The sequence below is a fragment of the Thalassophryne amazonica genome, chromosome 17 (assembly GCF_902500255.1).
Source record: "Thalassophryne amazonica chromosome 17, fThaAma1.1, whole genome shotgun sequence".
Taxonomy (NCBI): domain Eukaryota; kingdom Metazoa; phylum Chordata; class Actinopteri; order Batrachoidiformes; family Batrachoididae; genus Thalassophryne; species Thalassophryne amazonica.
Window position 1 is genome coordinate 6773154 of NC_047119.1, and position 18698 is coordinate 6791851.

At 40.5% G+C, this 18698-nt stretch overlaps 1 protein-coding gene across 4 annotated transcripts in view; it reads left to right on the plus strand.

Annotated features, from left to right (window-relative positions):
* LOC117529194 (tenascin-like) overlaps nucleotides 1–18698 on the plus strand; it is a 101025-nt gene that overhangs the window by 61882 nt on the left and 20445 nt on the right. For 3 of the 4 annotated variants that reach the window (XM_034191894.1, XM_034191896.1, XM_034191895.1), the window contains 6 exons: nucleotides 11067–11339; nucleotides 11628–11750; nucleotides 13635–13778; nucleotides 13851–13970; nucleotides 14102–14245; nucleotides 18076–18206. In XM_034191894.1, coding sequence (XP_034047785.1) covers nucleotides 11067–11339; nucleotides 11628–11750; nucleotides 13635–13778; nucleotides 13851–13970; nucleotides 14102–14245; nucleotides 18076–18206 — 935 coding nt within the window. The remainder of the gene's footprint in view (nucleotides 1–11066; nucleotides 11340–11627; nucleotides 11751–13634; nucleotides 13779–13850; nucleotides 13971–14101; nucleotides 14246–18075; nucleotides 18207–18698) is intronic. The other variant, XM_034191897.1, reaches the window with a different exon arrangement.

Sequence of the window (18698 nt, forward strand, 5' to 3'; positions counted from 1 at the left end):
GGAGCACTGTGTCAGGACATTTTGACGGCTTTGTAATCCGGCTCGGTGACTCTCAGCAGCAGTTTGATACACTGGAGCTCAGAGCGGCGGGTGATGTCCGTAACATGACCGTCTCAAACCTGATGGACGCCACAGGCTATGATATTGAACTGTACGGTATCTCACACGGGCGTCGCACTCCCTCTGTGCTCGCCCATGCTGTCACAGGTACTAGGTATTTTACTCATATCTCTCATAATAACTTGTGAAATGAGACCGTGCGCATTCTTTAAAGGGGTCATATTATGGAAAGTGAGTTTATGTGCATTTTGGTGCAGTTGTCATTGATTTTCATTTTAAACAATTAAAATCCCACAGCTCTGTGACTGTGAAGGAAAACCTGCTGCTGTCAGCTAAATCTGGCCTGACTGGCTCGTTTTAGACTGCTGTGAGGTATGTCATGCTCTCAGACATGCCTCGTGAGATGGTCTGTTCCTCTATGTAATGGGTGGTTTTTACTTCTGTCCCGCTGCACGTCTGTGTGTTCAAATGACACGCAGCCCCCAAAATAACCATGCACTATCTGCACACACTGCATGCTGAAATAAGGTGGCTGGTCAAATTTAAGACAACCAGTCTGGTTGTCTGCCTTCGTGGTTGCCATCCAGGACCTGGGGCAGTTCCGTGGTGTTGTGCTCTCAGACTTGACTTGACTTGTCCAATTTACCTCAGCGATCACACCTGCATTTCAAAGTATTAGGTATGTAGAAGCAATGTTATATGTGCTTTAAAACACTCAAGTTTACAAACAAAAAATATCTGAATTAATTTTCATAAAACTAGCCATTTTCCTATACTAGTGCAGTGCCTGTAAGCAGTTTGTATTCCTGTAGAAAATTGTGAGCTTAAGTAGATTTCTCATGGATGGTCATATGAGGCTGTGTTTGAAGGTGGGATGTACTTATATTATTATTTGAATATAGTATTTCATATTGCTTTAAAAAAATCAGTTTTATTATCAGTTATATGAAAATAAATGGATTCCTATTAAACAAGTTATTGTAAGAGAGTCAGACAAAATTAAACAGAACATTTAAAATATTGGAAAAAGCTCATTCTCAATGTCTCACCTCCTGAACACAGTTTATTTAAATTTGAACTCACAGCAAATATAAGATTTTATTCAGCTTATGTACTTACTGAAACGTCATACAAATAGTGGGAAATTTGTTGGTGTTATCCAACAAGTTGATTTTAGCTAGCGTCTCCTCAGTGTTGTCAAGTTAAACTCACTTGCAAGGAACACTGACAACATGCCTTTCACAATAAAAGTATTAGGAGGGATGCTGGCATTAAATGTCTTATTGTGAAATGGATCAAGCAACATGAACAATCTGATGTTGTTTAACTTTGCTACTAGTAACAGCGAGTCACGCCGTCTTGGAAGTACGAGTGTTACAATGTTATTAAAAATTTTGTTGTTGTTGTCCATTTGGCTGCTCCCGTTTTTTGTTCGGGGTCGCCACAGCGGATAGATCCACATTGATACTCGGCACAAGTTTACGCCGGTGACCCTTCCTGACACAACTCCAGTGTTACCTGGAGAAACAAGCACAGCCGCCGTGAAGTGACAGAAGCAGAATTTGATCAAAATGCATTAAAACATACAGCTTTGAGTTGTAAAACTTAAAAATACTGCATAGGCGTACCTCGCTCTGCTTGTCAATGCTGCAAACTCTAGAAAACCTCTTGAGTGAACACAAAATAAATTTACCAACACGTCAAAAGTGTTCACATGTTCACAGGTGAAAAATAGCATCAACTATTCAGGTTCCTGGTGCACACTGATCAAATAATGGACAGTTCATGAATGAACCTACAGTCATTTACATGACGGAATCCAGGGCCTATAAGATTCACTTCTTCTATATATTAGCATTGGGCTAGAAGTTTGACCTTGATCTCTGACACTGATCAATTGATCGATCATAACCAATCTCAAATCAGGCCCAGCATACTTGTATTAGATATTCTTACTCTATCTTACTAAAATACACTCAACAAAAATATAAACGCAACACTTTGGTTTTGCTCCCATTTTGTATGAGATGAACTCAAAGATCTAAAACTTTTTCCACATACACAATATCACCATTTCTCTCAAATATTGTTCACAAACCAGTCTAATCTGTGATAGTGAGCACTTCTCCTTTGCTGAGATAATCCATCCCACCTCACAGGTGTGCCATATCAAGATGCTGATTAGACACCATGATTAGTGCACAGGTGTGCCTTAGACTGCCCACAATAAAAGGCCACTCTGAAAGGTGCAGTTTTGTTTTATTGGGGGGGATACCAGTCAGTATCTGGTGTGACCACCATTTGCCTCATGCAGTGCAACACATCTCCTTCGCATAGAGTTGATCAGGTTGTCAATTGTGGCCTGTGGAATGTTGGTCCACTCCTCTTCAATGGCTGTGCGAAGTTGCTGGATATTGGCAGGAACTGGTACACGCTGTCGTATACTCCGGTCCAGAGTATCCCAAACATGCTCAATGGGTGACATGTCCGGTGAGTATGCCGGCCATGCAAGAACTGGGACATTTTCAGCTTCCAAGAATTGTGTACAGATCCTTGCAACATGGGGCCATGCATTATCCTGCTGCAACATGAGGTGATGTTCTTGGATGTATGGCACAACAATGGGCCTCAGGATCTTGTCACGGTATCTCTGTGCATTCAAAATGCCATCAATAAAATGCACCTGTGTTCTTCGTCCATAACAGACGCCTGCCCATACCATAACCCCACCGACACCATGGGCCACTCGATCCACAACATTGACATCAGAAAACCGCTCACCCACACGACGCCACACACGCTGTCTGCCATCTGCCCTGGACAGTGTGAACCGGGATTCATCCGTGAAGAGAACACCTCTCCAACGTGCCAAACGCCAGCGAATGTGAGCATATGTCCACTCAAGTCGGTTACCTGATCGAGACCCTGATGAGGACGACGAGCATGCGGATGAGCTTCCCTGAGATGGTTTCTGACAGTTTGTGCAGAAATTCTTTGGTTATGCAAACCGATTGTTTCAGCAGCTGTCCGAGTGGCTGGTCTCAGACCATCTTGGAGGTGAACATGCTGGATGTGGAGGTCCTGGGCTGGTGTGGTTACACGTGGTCTGCGGTTGTGAAGCTGGTTGGATGTACTGCCAAATTCTGTGAAACGCCTTTGGAGATGGCTTATGGTAGAGAAACAAACATTCAATACACGAGCAACAGCTCTGGTTGACATTCCTGCTGTCAGCATGCCAATTGCACGCTCCCTCAAATCTTGCGACATCTATGGCATTGTGCTGTGTGATAAAACTGCACCTTTCAAAGTGGCCTTTTATTGTGGGCAGTCTAAGGCACACCTGTGCACTAATCATGGTGTCTAATCAGCATCTTGATATGGCACACCTGTGAGGTGGGATGGATTATCTCAGCAAAGGAGAAGTGCTCACTATCACAGATTTAGACTGGTTTGTGAACAATATTTGAGGGAAATGGTGATATTGTGTATGTGGAAAAAGTTTTAGATCTTGAGTTCATCTCATACAAAATGGGAGAAAAACCAAGTATTGCGTTTATATTTTTGTTGAGTGTAGATACATACGTGCATAAAGTGCACACAAGCGCAGTTTACCCAGAGACAAACGTGACCTGGTTTTGCTAACAGACTAATGTTGCACCTGGATGAGCTTGATATGTGTTTCAAGGAATGCAGACTATCAGCACACAGGAAACTGCTAGGCTAGGCTATGCTAGGATAGGCTAGGCTATGCTAGGCTAACAAGGTGAAAGCTGCACCATGTACCACTGTGCCTGGTGGTGTCACAGATCTGTAAAGGTGAGCAGCCACGCAACAGTCTCTGAATGTCTGTTGTGACGATGCAGATGTGCAGCGTGGAAGTAAAAACCAGCCTTATCACGGAGACACAACCTGTGGGAGAGACATCGAAAGATTCAACCTCTCAAAAAGCAGCGTTATTTTTCCATCCAAAGCAACAAATCAGAGGAACAGGCCTCTTTTTTCCAGACTTAAAAATGAGTCATTCCTGTGTTTGTGCTGTATTTTTTGTTCAAGATTTTTTTTTTTTTATATATTATACAACTCCTGGCAAAAATTATGGAATCACCGGCCTCAGAGGATGTTCATTCAGTTGTTTAATTTTGTAGAAAAAAGCAGATCACAGACATGACACAAAACTAAAGTCATTTCAAATGGCAACTTTCTGGCTTTAAGAAACACTATAAGAAATCAAGAAAAAAAGATTGTGGCAGTCAGTAACGGTTACTTTTTTAGACCAAGCAGAGGAAAAAAATATGGAATCACTCAATTCTGAGGAAAAAATTATGGAATCACCCTGTAAATTTTCATCCCCCAAATTAACACCTGCATCATATCAGATCTGCTCGTTGACATTGACCCTATGCCATGACATTGACCCTATGTGTCTTTTTGCAAGGAATGTTTTTGCAGTTTTTGCTCTATGGCAAGATGCATTATCATCTTGAAAAATGATTTCATCATCCCCAAACATCCTTTCAATTGTCCAAAATATCAACATAAACTTGTGCATTTATTGATGGTGTAATGACAGTCATCTCCCCAGTGCCTTTACCTGACATGCAGCCCCATATCATCAATGACTGTGGAATTTACATGTTCTCTTCAGGCAGTCATCTTTATAAATCTCATTGGAAAGACACCAAACAAAAGTTCCAGCATCATCACCTTGCCCAATGCAGATTCGAGATTCATCACTGAATATGACTTTCATCCAGTCATCCACAGTCCACAATTGCTTTTCCTTAGCCCATTGTAACCTTGTTTTTTTTCTGTTTAGGTGTTAATGATGCCTTTCATTTAGCTTTTCTGTATGTAAATCCCATTTCCTTTAGGCGGTTTCTTACAGTTCGGTCACAGACGTTGACTCCAGTTTCCTCCCATTCGTTCCTCATTTGTTTTGTTGTGCATTTTCGATTTTTGCTTTAAGTTTTCTGTCTTGACGCTTTGATGTCTTCCTTGGTCTACCAGTATGTTTGCCTTTAACAACCTTCCCATGTTGTTTGTATTTGGTCCAGAGTTTAGACACAGCTGACTGTGAACAACCAACATCTTTTGCAACATTGTGTGATGATTTACTCTCTTTTAAGAGTTTGATAATCCTCTCCTTTGTTTCAATTGACATCTCTCGTGTTGGAGCCATGATTCATGTCAGTCCACTTGGTGCAACAGCTCTCCAAGGTGTGATCACTCCTTTTTAGATGCAGACTAACGAGCAGATCTGATATGATGCAGGTGTTAGTTTTGGGGATGAAAATTTACAGGGTGATTCCATAATTTTTTCCTCAGAATTGAGTGATTCCATATTTTTTTTCCTCTGCTTGGTCTAAAAAAGTAACCGTTACTGACTGCCACAATCTTTTTTTCTTGATTTCTTATAGTGTTTCTTAAAGCCAGAAAGTTGCCATTTGAAATGACTTTAGTTTTGTGTCATGTCTGTGATCTGCTTTTTTTCTACAAAATTAAACAACTGAATGAACATCCTCCGAGGCCGGTGATTCCATAATTTTTGCCAGGGGTTGTACCAATAATGAATGTTTGAGTGCAATGGTAAGAATATTTCATGAGGTGAAAGATGGACGAAATGAGGCGAAACATTCCATCTTTCGCCGAATGAAATATTCTTACCATTGCATGAATGAAAAACACTCATTATTTGTTTTATATAACACCTAACAATCCCAATGATGTAGTCTGTACCTGATGGCGTGTATTGAAGTCTTCTTGTTCAGACTGCTGTCTGCTTTCCTCAGTCCAGCAAAAAATCGTGACAAATTTGAAGAGCTCGTAACCCGACAGCGCTTGTACTTCAGGTAGATCCGTCCCAGTGAATACTGCATATGCCTCCAGATGGCTTACGGCGTATTCAATTAGTTTTTTTGTGTTACAAGAATGAACACTGTTAAAAAAACAAACCCCGCCATGTTTGTTTTTAAGCTAAGCGCCATCACTGCTAATGCGAGCATGCACAGTGGTGTCACGTTGCGATGGTACACAACATGTGAAACCAAAATTGCACGGTAAATGGGACCAAATTTGCATGGTCAGTGGAACACGATGGCAAATGGGACGAATGATCCATATCACGTGACATACAACTCACCAATCAAATGACAGGGATCTGTTTAGGTGTTATATAAATGTTTTTAAGACACCCGTGACCTGTGTTAGCTGAATGAAAAGGTGTATAATGTGACCCCTTTAAATGAGGTTTTGTAATACCGTCAAGGAAATTAACCCATTGCTTTCTGGCTAAAACATTTATGTCAGACTTTTTCTAGCTGAATCATTAGAAGCAAATTTGACACACGTCATATGCTCCCATTTTTTATTTGGCAGCTACAGAGCGTTATTATGTATCTGAAAATGCCACTTACCCATTCTGATTGATTGTTCTATCAAAGCTGACCAGGTCTATTCAGGGTCGCCACAGCAAATCTGAGGTGGATCTGTATGTTGAATTGGCACAGGTTTTACGCCGGATGCCCTTCCCGATGCAACTCCACATTACATGGAGAAATGTGGCAGGGGTGGGGTTTGTTTCATCAGAACAGAGAATTTTGTTTCTCATGGTCTGAGAGTCCTTCAGGGGCAGGAACCAGTAACTTTCTGCACTGAAACCAAGAGCATCAGGCACTTGGCCACCTTTTACATTCCAGATGCATCGTACAGTGCATCGCAAAAGTATTCACAGCACTTCACTTTTTCCACATTTTTGATATGTTACAGCCTTATTCCCGCTCTAGGAAGAGTCCTGGTTGATCCCAACTTCTTCCATTTACAGATGATGGAGGCCACTGTGCTCATTGGGACCTTCAAAGCAGCAGAAATGTTTCTGTACCCTTCCCCAGATTTGTGCCTCAACACAATCCTGTAGACGATTCCTTTGACTTCATGCTTGGTTTGTGCTCTGACTGCCAACTGTGGGACCTTATTTGTAGACAGGTGTGTGTCTTTCCAAATCATGTCCAATCAACTGAATTGACCCCAGGATGATCAGTGGAAACAGGATGCACCTGAGCTCAATTTTGAGTTTCGTGGAAAAGGCTGTGAATACTTATGTACATGTAATTTCTTAGTTTTTTTTTTTTATAAATCTTTAAAATCTAAAAAAAAATACTTTTTCACATTGTCATTATGGGGTACTGTGTGTAGGATTTTGAGGAAGAAACTGAATTTCATCTACTTTGGAATAAATGAAGTGCTGTAAATACTTTCTGGATGCACTGTAATTTTGTTGGTTAGTTTGGTCACTTTTAATGGGGTTCCTCCTTAACAAATTAGTAAATTTTAATAAGTAAGTTAATAATAGGTAGGTAATAAGTTAATAAATTTAGTGGAAAAAATTACATTGTTGTTTCTAATCACTGATTAGTGGAATGACACTGCAAATATTATTATTATTATTATTTTCTAAGAAAGTTGAAAAATAGACATTTCAAAAAGTCAGTTAAAACAACGTTTGGTCTGGCCTTGAATGGATGGTAGTGTATTTTGGACAGACGTATGTAAAAGGATGAAGATGTGATGTCTCTTTGAGGTTGAAGCGGTTACATTTGCTGCATCTGTTTTTTCATTAGCCAGTAATAAAAATGCACAAAGCAATATGATGTGTGCCAAATTTGCCGCGAGTGTTTTCTGCATTTAGTGGACATCAGATGGCATATTTAATCTGTAGACAACTTAAAAGTCTAGGAGCAAAATGACTTTTGTGATTTGCTTTTGCAACCATTGCACACATCATTGACCCCATATGTTCTAATCAAATCTTGGTCTACGTCCTACATCTGTTCCCCAAAATGGTAAAAAAAAAAAACATGCACGCACTCCCTTGTAGCTCCTTTGCCTAAAGTGGAAAACTTGACCGTGTCCAACATAACCCCCTATGGCTTCCGTGTGTCATGGGAGGTGAAGCAGCAGCAGCAGCAGGAAGAATTTGCGCCGTCTCGTGGCGGTTTCAGCCACTTTCACATAGTGGTGACAGACTCGGGCTGGCTGCTGGAGCCTCAGGAGTTCACTATCCCAGGAAACCAAAGTCAGCTGGACATCTGGGGCCTGATCACCGGCATAGGCTATGAGGTCACGCTGACTGGGGTGTCCGAGTCGGGGCTTCTCTCTCGGCCTCTGACTACAGTGGCTGTGACAGGTACCACTCACGGTGAAAAGCCCCACTTACTAACCAAAACATGCAGCTCTTACTTTCTGCAGCCTGTTTTCTATATTTACACCGTGTGATTCATTTCTGAACCTTCACCATCACAGCTCGGCAGGTCTACAAACTGAAGATTTACACAAAAAACTGTATGTAACAAAATTGGGCAACCCCTGTGCAAAGTGCACATTTTATTTTATTGTTTTATTGTAAATTGAAAACAAAAAATGTAATGTATTTTTTAAAGTTTTATTTTATAAAGGTTTTTAACTGATCTTGAGAAAAAATGATGCTCTCTAATTAAAACAAATACAAAATACTGGCTTGTATAAGTACAAAAACCTGTTAATACTTAACAATTACACTGCAACAACTGATACCTAAGAAAGTACAAAAAGACTTAATTTTTGTCTAAATAGAAAAATAATCCTGTCAAGCATTTTTTATATAAGAAAAAATGTCTTATTTTGGGAAAATGTATCTCACTTTTTCTTAATAAGTTTTTTCCAGCTAATATCAAGCTGTATTTAACCTGTAACAAGGAAAAGCAGTAGATTACAAATCAACCAAGCAAAGGAACAAGATTGTTTTACTTATTGTAAGATAGAGGCTAATCTTAAAATAAGAATTCTGTCTAGTTTTAAGGCACATTTTGATTATTCAGTGCCTAGACATTTTTGCTAGTTTTAAGAATTATAACCAAGTAATTTTTTCTTACCTTATTGGCAGAGTAATTAATTAATTAATTAATTTGTTTATTTATTTTTGCTTAATACAAGACAGTTTGACTAGATTTCATATTATTTGTCTTATTTTGAGAGGGACGATTTTTGCAGTGTAAATTGTGAATTTTCCAGCTTTCAAACAAATTCGAGGATTGAAACAACAATGTTCTTGACAAATCAATCAATGAGAAGTGGGAAGAGTTTGGGTCAGTACGGCTCATTACGTAGACTGTGTGCAGCCACTTGACCACCACACCAACAAGTTAATCCTACGGGATACATTGTTGTGTATATTTTGCAATTTTAAACTACGTTGTGCAGATTTCTTTTTTCAGATTAAAGAGTACCATTTTCTAAATTGTCGCATGTAGAAGTATGGAGTTTTTAAGGCACCCAAGCTTTTAAACAGAACTTTATGCTCACTCTTTAACTACAGCTGTAATCAGATGCTCACATTAATTTTTACATTTTGAAAAATGCCCTATTTTGATGGTGAATCTTCAGCTGTGAGTACTGGGACTTAAGCTAAACTCAACATATCCCATCTTTTCCAGCATGATCGTGGTATTAATCTTTTGTTTTCAATATTCAGCCTGTTTTCTTGGTATACAGCTTCATCACAGGAAGGAAGACCTGGAGATCCTCTTACCTCCAAAATATTAGCAAGCACATTCGTTTATCATATTTTCAAGTAGATGTGATGTGATGATTCTGTCAAATGTCAACAAATGCTGTGATTTAACAGTTAGAGCCCTGTGGGCATTTTCTGGATTTTAACATATCTTCAGAAATTCCCCTTTGAAGGTACTTTATTTTAGTATAATGCCCATGTGTTGCATATCAAAATGTTCAGAGCAATCTCGGCTTTCTGAATGTTAAACACATATTTGTCTAGATCACTGTGTGAAGATATGAACTCACTACAATTTCAAAAATGTCCAAAAATGCAGACAGAGACCAAGAGTAAAAAGTAAAGAAATGATTTACTCAAGCTGATAATGAGAGTCCAAAACCAAGGAAAAGTCCAAATGATCACGAACACAGCAGGAAGATCAGGGACAAGGGGAGATGATTAAACACAGAACGAAATATTGCAAACAGGACCAGACGAACCATAATAACCCAGCAAAGTGAAGGTAGAACAGTGACAAATGTAAATAGTGACATGTAAAGAGACAACAAGCAACAGGTGAGAAGATTGTGATGAGAACCAGCTGTGAGGAACACCAGGTGACAGGACAACACCTATAAACACATTGGGACTGACTGACACATTAAACCACAAAGAATAGCATCTAAAACAAACCATAAATAATTACCAAATGAAAAGGGAACCAAAAACACTGACAGAACAAAACCAAGGAACAATGGCTGAAAACTAAAGTGAACTCAAGAAAGGCTAAAGTGTGAAATAAAGGACAGAACTAAACTAACAGGAAAGAAGACAAGGACAGGGGACAGATCACAACAGGTCTAGCAATAGAAATATGATATGTTGAGCAGTATGCAGGAGAGTCATTGGGGCCATAAGTGTTAATGTTTTATAGGATTCTGACTAAAAACTACAGTAAACAACAATGAATTGAACAAAACTTATAAAAGCTGTAACAAATAAGAAAACACTGAATCACTGAGACATCCTGTGCATGAAAGATCAGTTAATTTAACTTCTGATTTCTATTATTTCTTTATCTTTGAAGGCTGATCTTAAGAATGCTCTCGCATCTCAACTTTACCGTTTTTCCGAAGTCCTTCCAACAGATCGGTTATAACCTCTTACAGAATGTCAACCTAGTAACTGTCATAAATAAACTACCAAATGTCTTTTGTCCTTTGACAAACCATTGCCTTGTGTTCTTTGGGATTTGGCTGATTTACACTAACGGGTGCATGAATACAGCAGATGTGAAGCGATGGACACAAACACCACCAGGCTGCTATTTAACTACAACGCTCACCTGGAAATCCTCTTGCCTGATTTCTGCCGACATCCAAACTGAACTGAAGTCTTTGGCCGCCTCTCGTATGTCATTGAATGTCACCAGGAAAATAAATCCAGACCTTCTACAACGTTGTGTCTCCTTTCTAACCAGAGGCCGAGGCAGAGGTGGAGCATCTTTTTATCTCAGACATCACAGCCGACAGCTTCCGCCTGTCATGGACGGCTGATGAAGACATATTTGACAGATTTGTGATCAAAATTAGAGACACCAAAAGATTAGCTCATCCCAAGGAGTACGTCGTCCGTGGCGATGAGCGAACCAAGGTTTTAAGTGGGCTCATGACTGGCACCGAATATGAAGTCGAGTTATATGGTGTCACGTTGGATCAGCGCTCTCAACCCATTACTGGGGTTGCTCAGACAGGTACAACAAAAACATGGCAATGTTTCATACTAACTAACACCTGAGTTTAGGTTTGCTGTCACAGACCTGGACCTACAGTCCCACAAATGGAGAATTTCTTCTGGGAAATACAAATTTAATTTGAGTTCCCTAAGCTGCCAGTTGATCCTTGTCTTTAGTTTTAAAATTTAATTCTACAAGTTCTCTTCAATTCACTGTTTGTTTTGTTGTTGTTTTTGTGTGTGTGTGTGTGTGTGTTATTGTTTTTTTTACTTTGGTGTTGGTTTGTGTCCGTTTGCACTTTGCTAGGTCTGAGCTCTCCACGAGGACTTCACTTTTCTGAAGTGACCGATTCGTCTGCCGTTGTTCACTGGTCCATGCCGAACTCTCCAGTAGATAACTACCGCGTCACCTATGTGCCATTTGAAGGCGGTAAGAGAACAATCATGGATATTGCCTTTTTTTTAGTAACCTGCCACTTTAAATTCATGGGTCCATGTTTGAATTTTATTTTGAAATTTTTTTTGTTAGTTTAGGTTTGTTGCCTTGTAACTTTATGAACATTTTATCACTGTTTTAAATGTTGTTACCCTTAATGTATAGCAGTTTAATACAGAGCAGGTTGATCCGTGGGATGAAGAATTGGGTCTCCAATATGTAGACCTGGGTTCGGTTCCTTGTCACGCTACCTGTCTCAGTTGAGCCAGCTGTAAATGGGTTCTAGCCATGGCTGGGGAGGTAACTTGTTGTTGGACTTGCGTCCCCTCCAAGGGGAGTCGTAGACTCAATTCCACTGTTGTGGCATGGTGGATAAGTGGTTAGCACTGTTGTCTCACAGCAAGAAGGTCTTTGGATCACTTCCTGCCCAGGCCTTTCTGTGTGGAGTTTGCATGTTCTCCCCGTGTCTTTGTGGGTTTCCTCCCACTATCAAAAACTATATGCTTATTTAAGAGTCTGCTTCTTTCCCTGCCCGTGGGAGGAGGCTAGAGAGGGGAGCTTGTGAGTAGAGGATCTACAGTTCGATTCCTTGTCAGACAGTAAACATTAAGATCCCTCGAGCAAAGTCCTCAGTCCCCAAGATGCTGCCAGTGTGCACTGAGCGCCTTGCATGACAGAACACTGACACTGGTGTGTGTGTGTGTGTGTGTGTGTGTGTGTGTGTGTGTGTGTGTGTGTGTGTGTGTGTGTGTGTGTGTGTGTGTGTGTGTGGTAGTTGGAAAGTGCGTCTCTCCACACAAACCAACACTGAAAAAAATTTGGAGTGATATTTACTTGAAAAAACCTAGGAACGTTTTTTCACTCAGAAATTCCAAGTAAATTTTTCTTGCATATATTAGTTTTTCTAAAAGAATAACTTAAGTAACATCTACTAGCAATTATCAATTGAATATTTTAATTGAATTTTACTCTCTTTATTCATAAAAAAGTAAAACTATTCAGCTGTTCCCCTTGTTTTCACTCCAGGTTGCCACAGCAGATCCGTGTTGGGTCTGCATGTTGATTTGGCACAAATTTTACACGGATGCCCTTCCTGACACACCTCCACATTACATGGAGAAATGTGGCAGGGGTGGGGTTTGAACCGGGAACAAGGTTGGGTAGGATTACTTTGAAAGAATACATTTGGATTACTTGTAATCTGATTACTTTTGGATTACATTTCAAAGTAATCCTACCCAACCCTGACCAGGAACCATCTGCACTGAAACCAAGTGCACTAACCACTTGGCCACACCTCTGCCTACTATGGATTATTAAAAATACTTGTTTTTAATGGGGTTTTTTATAATGAACACATTCATGAACTAATGATCCAAGATCTGCTGTGGCAACTCCGAGTGAAAACATGGAGGTTTCCGGGTTCAAACCCCACCCGTGCCGCATTTCTCCATGTGATGTGGAGGTCCATCAGGAAGGACATCCGGTGTAGAATTTGTGCCAAATCGACATGCAGATGCAAATTGGATGTGCTGTGAAAACAAGGGGAACAGCTGGAAAGTTTTACTTTTTATGAATAAAGACAGAGTAAAATTCAATGAAAATATTCAATTGATAATTGCTAGTAAATGTTACTTGAGTTATTCTTTTAGAAAACTAATACATGCAAATAAAATTTACTGAAGAATTCCCCTTGTAAAATTTACTTGGAATTTTTGAGTGAAAAAAACTTTCCTGCGTTTTTTCAGGTAAATATCACTCCAAATTTTTTTTCAGTGAAAGACAAACATCTTTATGTAGTTCTGGCAGAAACCACTTGGGACTAACATGACAGAGTTCCCCTTTAAAGCAGGAGCTTTATTTACTGATTGTCTACAGGAGCTCCGATGACGGTGACGGTGGATGGCAGTATCTTTGAGGCTTTACTGCACAGTATGATTCCTGGAAAGGCCTACCAGGTGACTGTGAGTGCCGTGAAGGGTCTGGATGACAGCGACCCAAGCTCAGACATCGTGACCACGGGTTAGCTCTCACTCTGTCTTGAAGTAGCGTTGGAATCGTTTCTGTTGTGACCGTTCATGTTTGATCCCCCAGCTCTGGACAAACCTCAGGGACTGACTGTGGTCAACGTGACCGACACCTCGGCACTGTTGCTGTGGCAGCCCTCTGTGGCCACTGTTGATGGTTACGTCGTTACCTACACAGCTGACACAGGTATGTCTACATTCTCCTGTTACCATAAGAAAGTGGTAGAATTAATTACCCCACTTTTCTTTTGGTATTTGTATTGTAGCATTCAGTGATGCTGTTGATTATCTGACTTGATCAAACTGCCGTCCTTGTAGCACCTTCGGCAGTGGAGCATGTGTCCGGGAATACGGTGGAGTTTGAGATGGGCTCCCTGATTCCAGGCACACACTACATGGTTGGTCTACATGCTGTGAAGGATGTACAGAAGAGTGCCTCAGCCGTTACTCAGTTCATCACGGGTAGGTGCTGGAAGGGAGTAGCAAGATGGCGCTGGTGTGTTTTGGCTAGAGTTCCTTTATTCAGAGAGCAGCGTCAAATGATAACATGGCTCCATTTTGGGGCCAATTGTGCTGAACTGCTGAATGAACCTTTTATGTTTTCAACATTTTTTTTTTTTATCAGTTAACCACATACAGCAACACATCCAGCTACAGGTACTATCAAAATAAATATAAAAATAGTTAAGCTATCAAACTGACATAAATTTACAATTTATGATGATTCATTGAATTAATTTAAAGCCTGATTTATGCAGCTGCAGCTATGTAACTCTGTGTTATGACGCCAATGTACGTGACAGTTTTAAAGTTCTCTATGTCACTGGATTATGCTTTATTCTGGATTAATTTGTCCCTCAAGTTTTTCTTTCTGCACTCATCACCTCCAATTCAAAGGTAAAGTGTAAATTTGTGGAGTTTCTGATCCATTTATAATCGGTGTACACACTTGCAAAAACTATTAAAATACGAGGTCTGTTAGAAAAGTATCAGACCTTTTTATTTTTTGCAAAAGGTATATGGATTTGATTCATGTGCGCTTGCATCAGCCAAGCTTGAACCTTCGTGCGCATGCATGAGTTTTTTCACGCCAGTCGGTTGCATCATTTGCCTGTGAGCACGCTTTGAGTGAGCAGCGGTCCAACCCCCTCGTCAGATTTTCATTGCGAGGAAAATGTCTGAACGATTTGGAGCTTTTCTGCATCAAATTTTTCCAGAAACTGTGAGAGACAGCCAGGTGGAAACCATTCGGAAGATTCAGACGGCTTTCAGAGACGATTCTATGGGGATCACACAGATTAAGGGGTGTTACAACCGGTTTAAAGACGGCGCACAATGGCGGAGGGCGTGCCGCGCTCGAGTGGCGATCGACAGGCTGAAACGACCAGATCATTTCCAAACTGAATGCTGTGTTGATCCGGGACGTCGTCTGACTACTACAGAAATGGCAGAAGAGTTGGACATCAGCACTTTTTTGGCATGAAAAGACGTGCGGAGGAATTCGCCGGGACGGAGGCGCATGGCGCAGAACAAAAAGCAACGCCATGATGAAGCCTCACAGGACATGTTGTGGCATGTCCAGCTCGTCCACAATTTCTCGGATAGTCACACCACTGAAAAGCCACCGAAAGCCGTCTGAATCTTCCGAATGGTGCAAGAGCTGGGCATGTTACAACATGTCCTGTGAGACCAACACGGAGGTGCTTTTGTCCCGTGCCATTAGCGGCTCCGTGGCAAATTCCTCCGGTCCTCTTTCCATGACAAAAACTCCTGTAACAGTGGAATGGGGCGAAAAAGTGCTATGTGCACATCTTCTGCCATTTCTTTGGTAGTCAGACGACGTCCCGGATCAACACAGCATTAAGTTTGGAAATGATCTGGTCGTTTCAGCCTGTCAATCTCCACTCAGAGCGTGGCGCGCCCTCCGCCATTGTGCGCCAGTTTTAAACTGGTTATAACACTCCTTAATCTGTGTGATCCCCATAGAATCGTCCCTGAAAGCCGTCTGAATCTTCCGAATGGTTTCCACCTGGCTGTCTCTCACAGTTTCTGGAAAAATTTGATGCAGCAAAGCTCCAAATCGTTCAGACATTTTCCTTGCAATGAAAATACAACGAGGGGGCTGGACCACTGCTCACTCAAAGCGTGCTCACAGGCGAATGACACAACCGACAGGTGTGAAAAAACTCATGCATGCGCACAAAGGTTCAAGCTTGGCTGATGCAAGCGCACATGATTCAAAATCATATAGTTTTTGCAAAAAATAAAAAGGTCAGATAGTTTTCTAACAGACCTCGTATGAGAGGAAAGAGTGAAAGCAGAAAAGTGTCAGGTGTACATCAGGCTGTGAATCGGAGTCTGAGCACAGTTTGAAAAAAATTAACTGTCAGGCTTTTAAACACAGAAATGTCTCTGGTCCCACTTTCCTCGAATCTGAGTGTCAGCGCTGAACTTTAATTTTGTACCTCTGTTACTGTTCACATCCAGACTGATCTGTCTGGTACATGCGAAGGGTTTTAATGGAAAAACATTGCGATCAGACAGGACATTTTACCCAATGTGAGCGAAAATCCACTATACAAAATCCGTTATATATGGTGTTTATTAAATGGAAAACCACACAAAAACATCCGGTTTATACGATGGCGGTTTAGGCGAGTATTACCGTAAATGAGACTAAACACTAAATTAACCTCTCAAAACTTTTATGATGAAGTCGCTGCTATCCCACACGGCTGACTTTATTTTCCCAAAGGTTTCTTCTGTTCGGATTTGAAGGGAATCTGTACATCTTGAAGCCCTTGTTTTGTCTTTTTTTTGCATCCAAATGCAGAGAAACCCATTTTCAGGGAATAAATAAAGTAACAAACTTGATTTACATGCAGATAGATTAACAGCAAAGGCTGTTTTGGCCCCCCAAGATGGTACCACAAGTCAAGTGACCTTTTTCTTTTACTCTCTGAATAAAGGGACTCTGATTTTGGTTGGCTGTCTGCTGTATTTGTTACTGTGTTTATGTTTGGTTGTCAGTGCTTCTGCTGGAGTTTTTTCTTGGTGATGTTCTGGATAAATGGACAAGTGTCCCTCCCCTCCATTTCTGTTGGTCATGCCTTTTTTTCATCAATTACGTTTTATTCGCAGGTACAGAAGACACAGAAAACATCTTCTGTACCTCCTTCTGTAACAGGTGGTGGCCAAATGTACTATGTTTTCCCTTGACCCCTTGCTGACTAGGCTGGTAAAGGAATTCTGGCCTTTCTTACTTACTAAATGTTTTTCTCACCAGTTTTAAAAGTTTTAAAGCTGCTGTAATAAAACTTCTTAAGTAACCTATTTTGATTCTGGATTGCTGAAGAAGTGCAGATTTATTTTAAATTCATCACTTTTATGTGCTAGAAAAAGTGTGTGCTAAACAACTTCTTGCCTGTTTAGCTAAGAACAACTGAATTCTCAACTATGAAATGTGGAGTACCTCAGAGTTCAGTTCTTGGTACACTGTTGTTCTCTTTTTATGTAGGACCTCTTGTTCAGTGGAGTCATGGAGTTGAATTTTACTCCTATGCTGACCATTTGCAGATGTCAATAATGTCTTTTAAATTGTAAAGATGGAGAATTGCTTGGTTGCACTGAAAAACTGGGTGGTTTCTAACGTCATGCTCTTGAACACGGACTATGTTTGTATGATCATTTAATGTGGTCTCTGGGTGACCAAAAGTTAGGAATCTTGGTGTGAACTTTAACACAATACTGTTTTTTTTTTTTTTTTACATATTAAGGAGGTTATTAGTACAGCCCTTTTTAATTTGCGAGATATCAGAGTGATTAGACTTACTGTATCTGCGCGTTCGGAACGCACGGGGGTTTATGCACAAAATTCTGCCTGAAACGGGGTGGTGGGGGGGGGGGGCATGAGTGTGTGACTGATGTTTGCTAGAATACCCATCCCCCATATACTTCAATAAAGTGTCTGATTTCATCAGAGATAATTCCCCCATTTTGTGCCAGGTGGTAACAGATATGTTCCGCCTTGTGCGCAACTATTGTACTTATTCCATCATCTTGGCTTTTATATTCTTAATTACTTGATATTAAGTTGTAGAGATTTGCTTTCAGTTTAAATTTAAGGAAGATAATTGTAGAAATTTTTATTTTTTGTATTTTTTGTATTTGAAATGGTATAAACAAATTAAAATGTGTGACATACCAAATGTTCCAGTACTTTCGGAGGGCACTGTATGTCCCTTCTGTTAGATTTTCCAGCTTGAGTAGTGAAAGCTGATGATGTGTTTCAGGTGTGGACCCTCCTCGTGACCTGGCAGCTAGTAACATCCAGACTGACGGTGCTACTCTCACATGGAGACCTCCACAGGCCGCTGTCACTGGTTACACGCTTACCTTCTCGTCTAATGACGGCACAATCAGAGTATGTCCTTGTTCATTTCTTTCCAAACTCATGTAAATTGCTATTTGTAATTCATGAACAAGCAGTGTCTGTCTTGGTAAATAAAATACTAACATTTATCAGAGATGTGTTCTGGCTCTTACAGTGTATCATCATGGCACTGACTGTGTGTTGGGTAGGATTGTGGAAACCAGTGGTGTAGATGCTGTTCATGGTGAGGAAAGGTTTATTGACCTTGACTTCACAGATGATGGTGTGATCTTTGTATCTACAATGGATACTCTGATTGTGGCACTTGAGAAGCTGAGTGAGGAATCATAGTATCTGGGTTTGTGATTATCCTGGATCAACACTAAGATCCAGGCTTTCACTGACTTCCTGTACTTGTCTGTTAGAAGTGTATCTGCATGCAGTGACAATGTTGAACTTGTGGAGATATTTTCTTATCTTGGCAATGGTAAGAAAATATATGGGATTTTACCTTTGAGACTGAGAGACACCTGGGAAGAATTT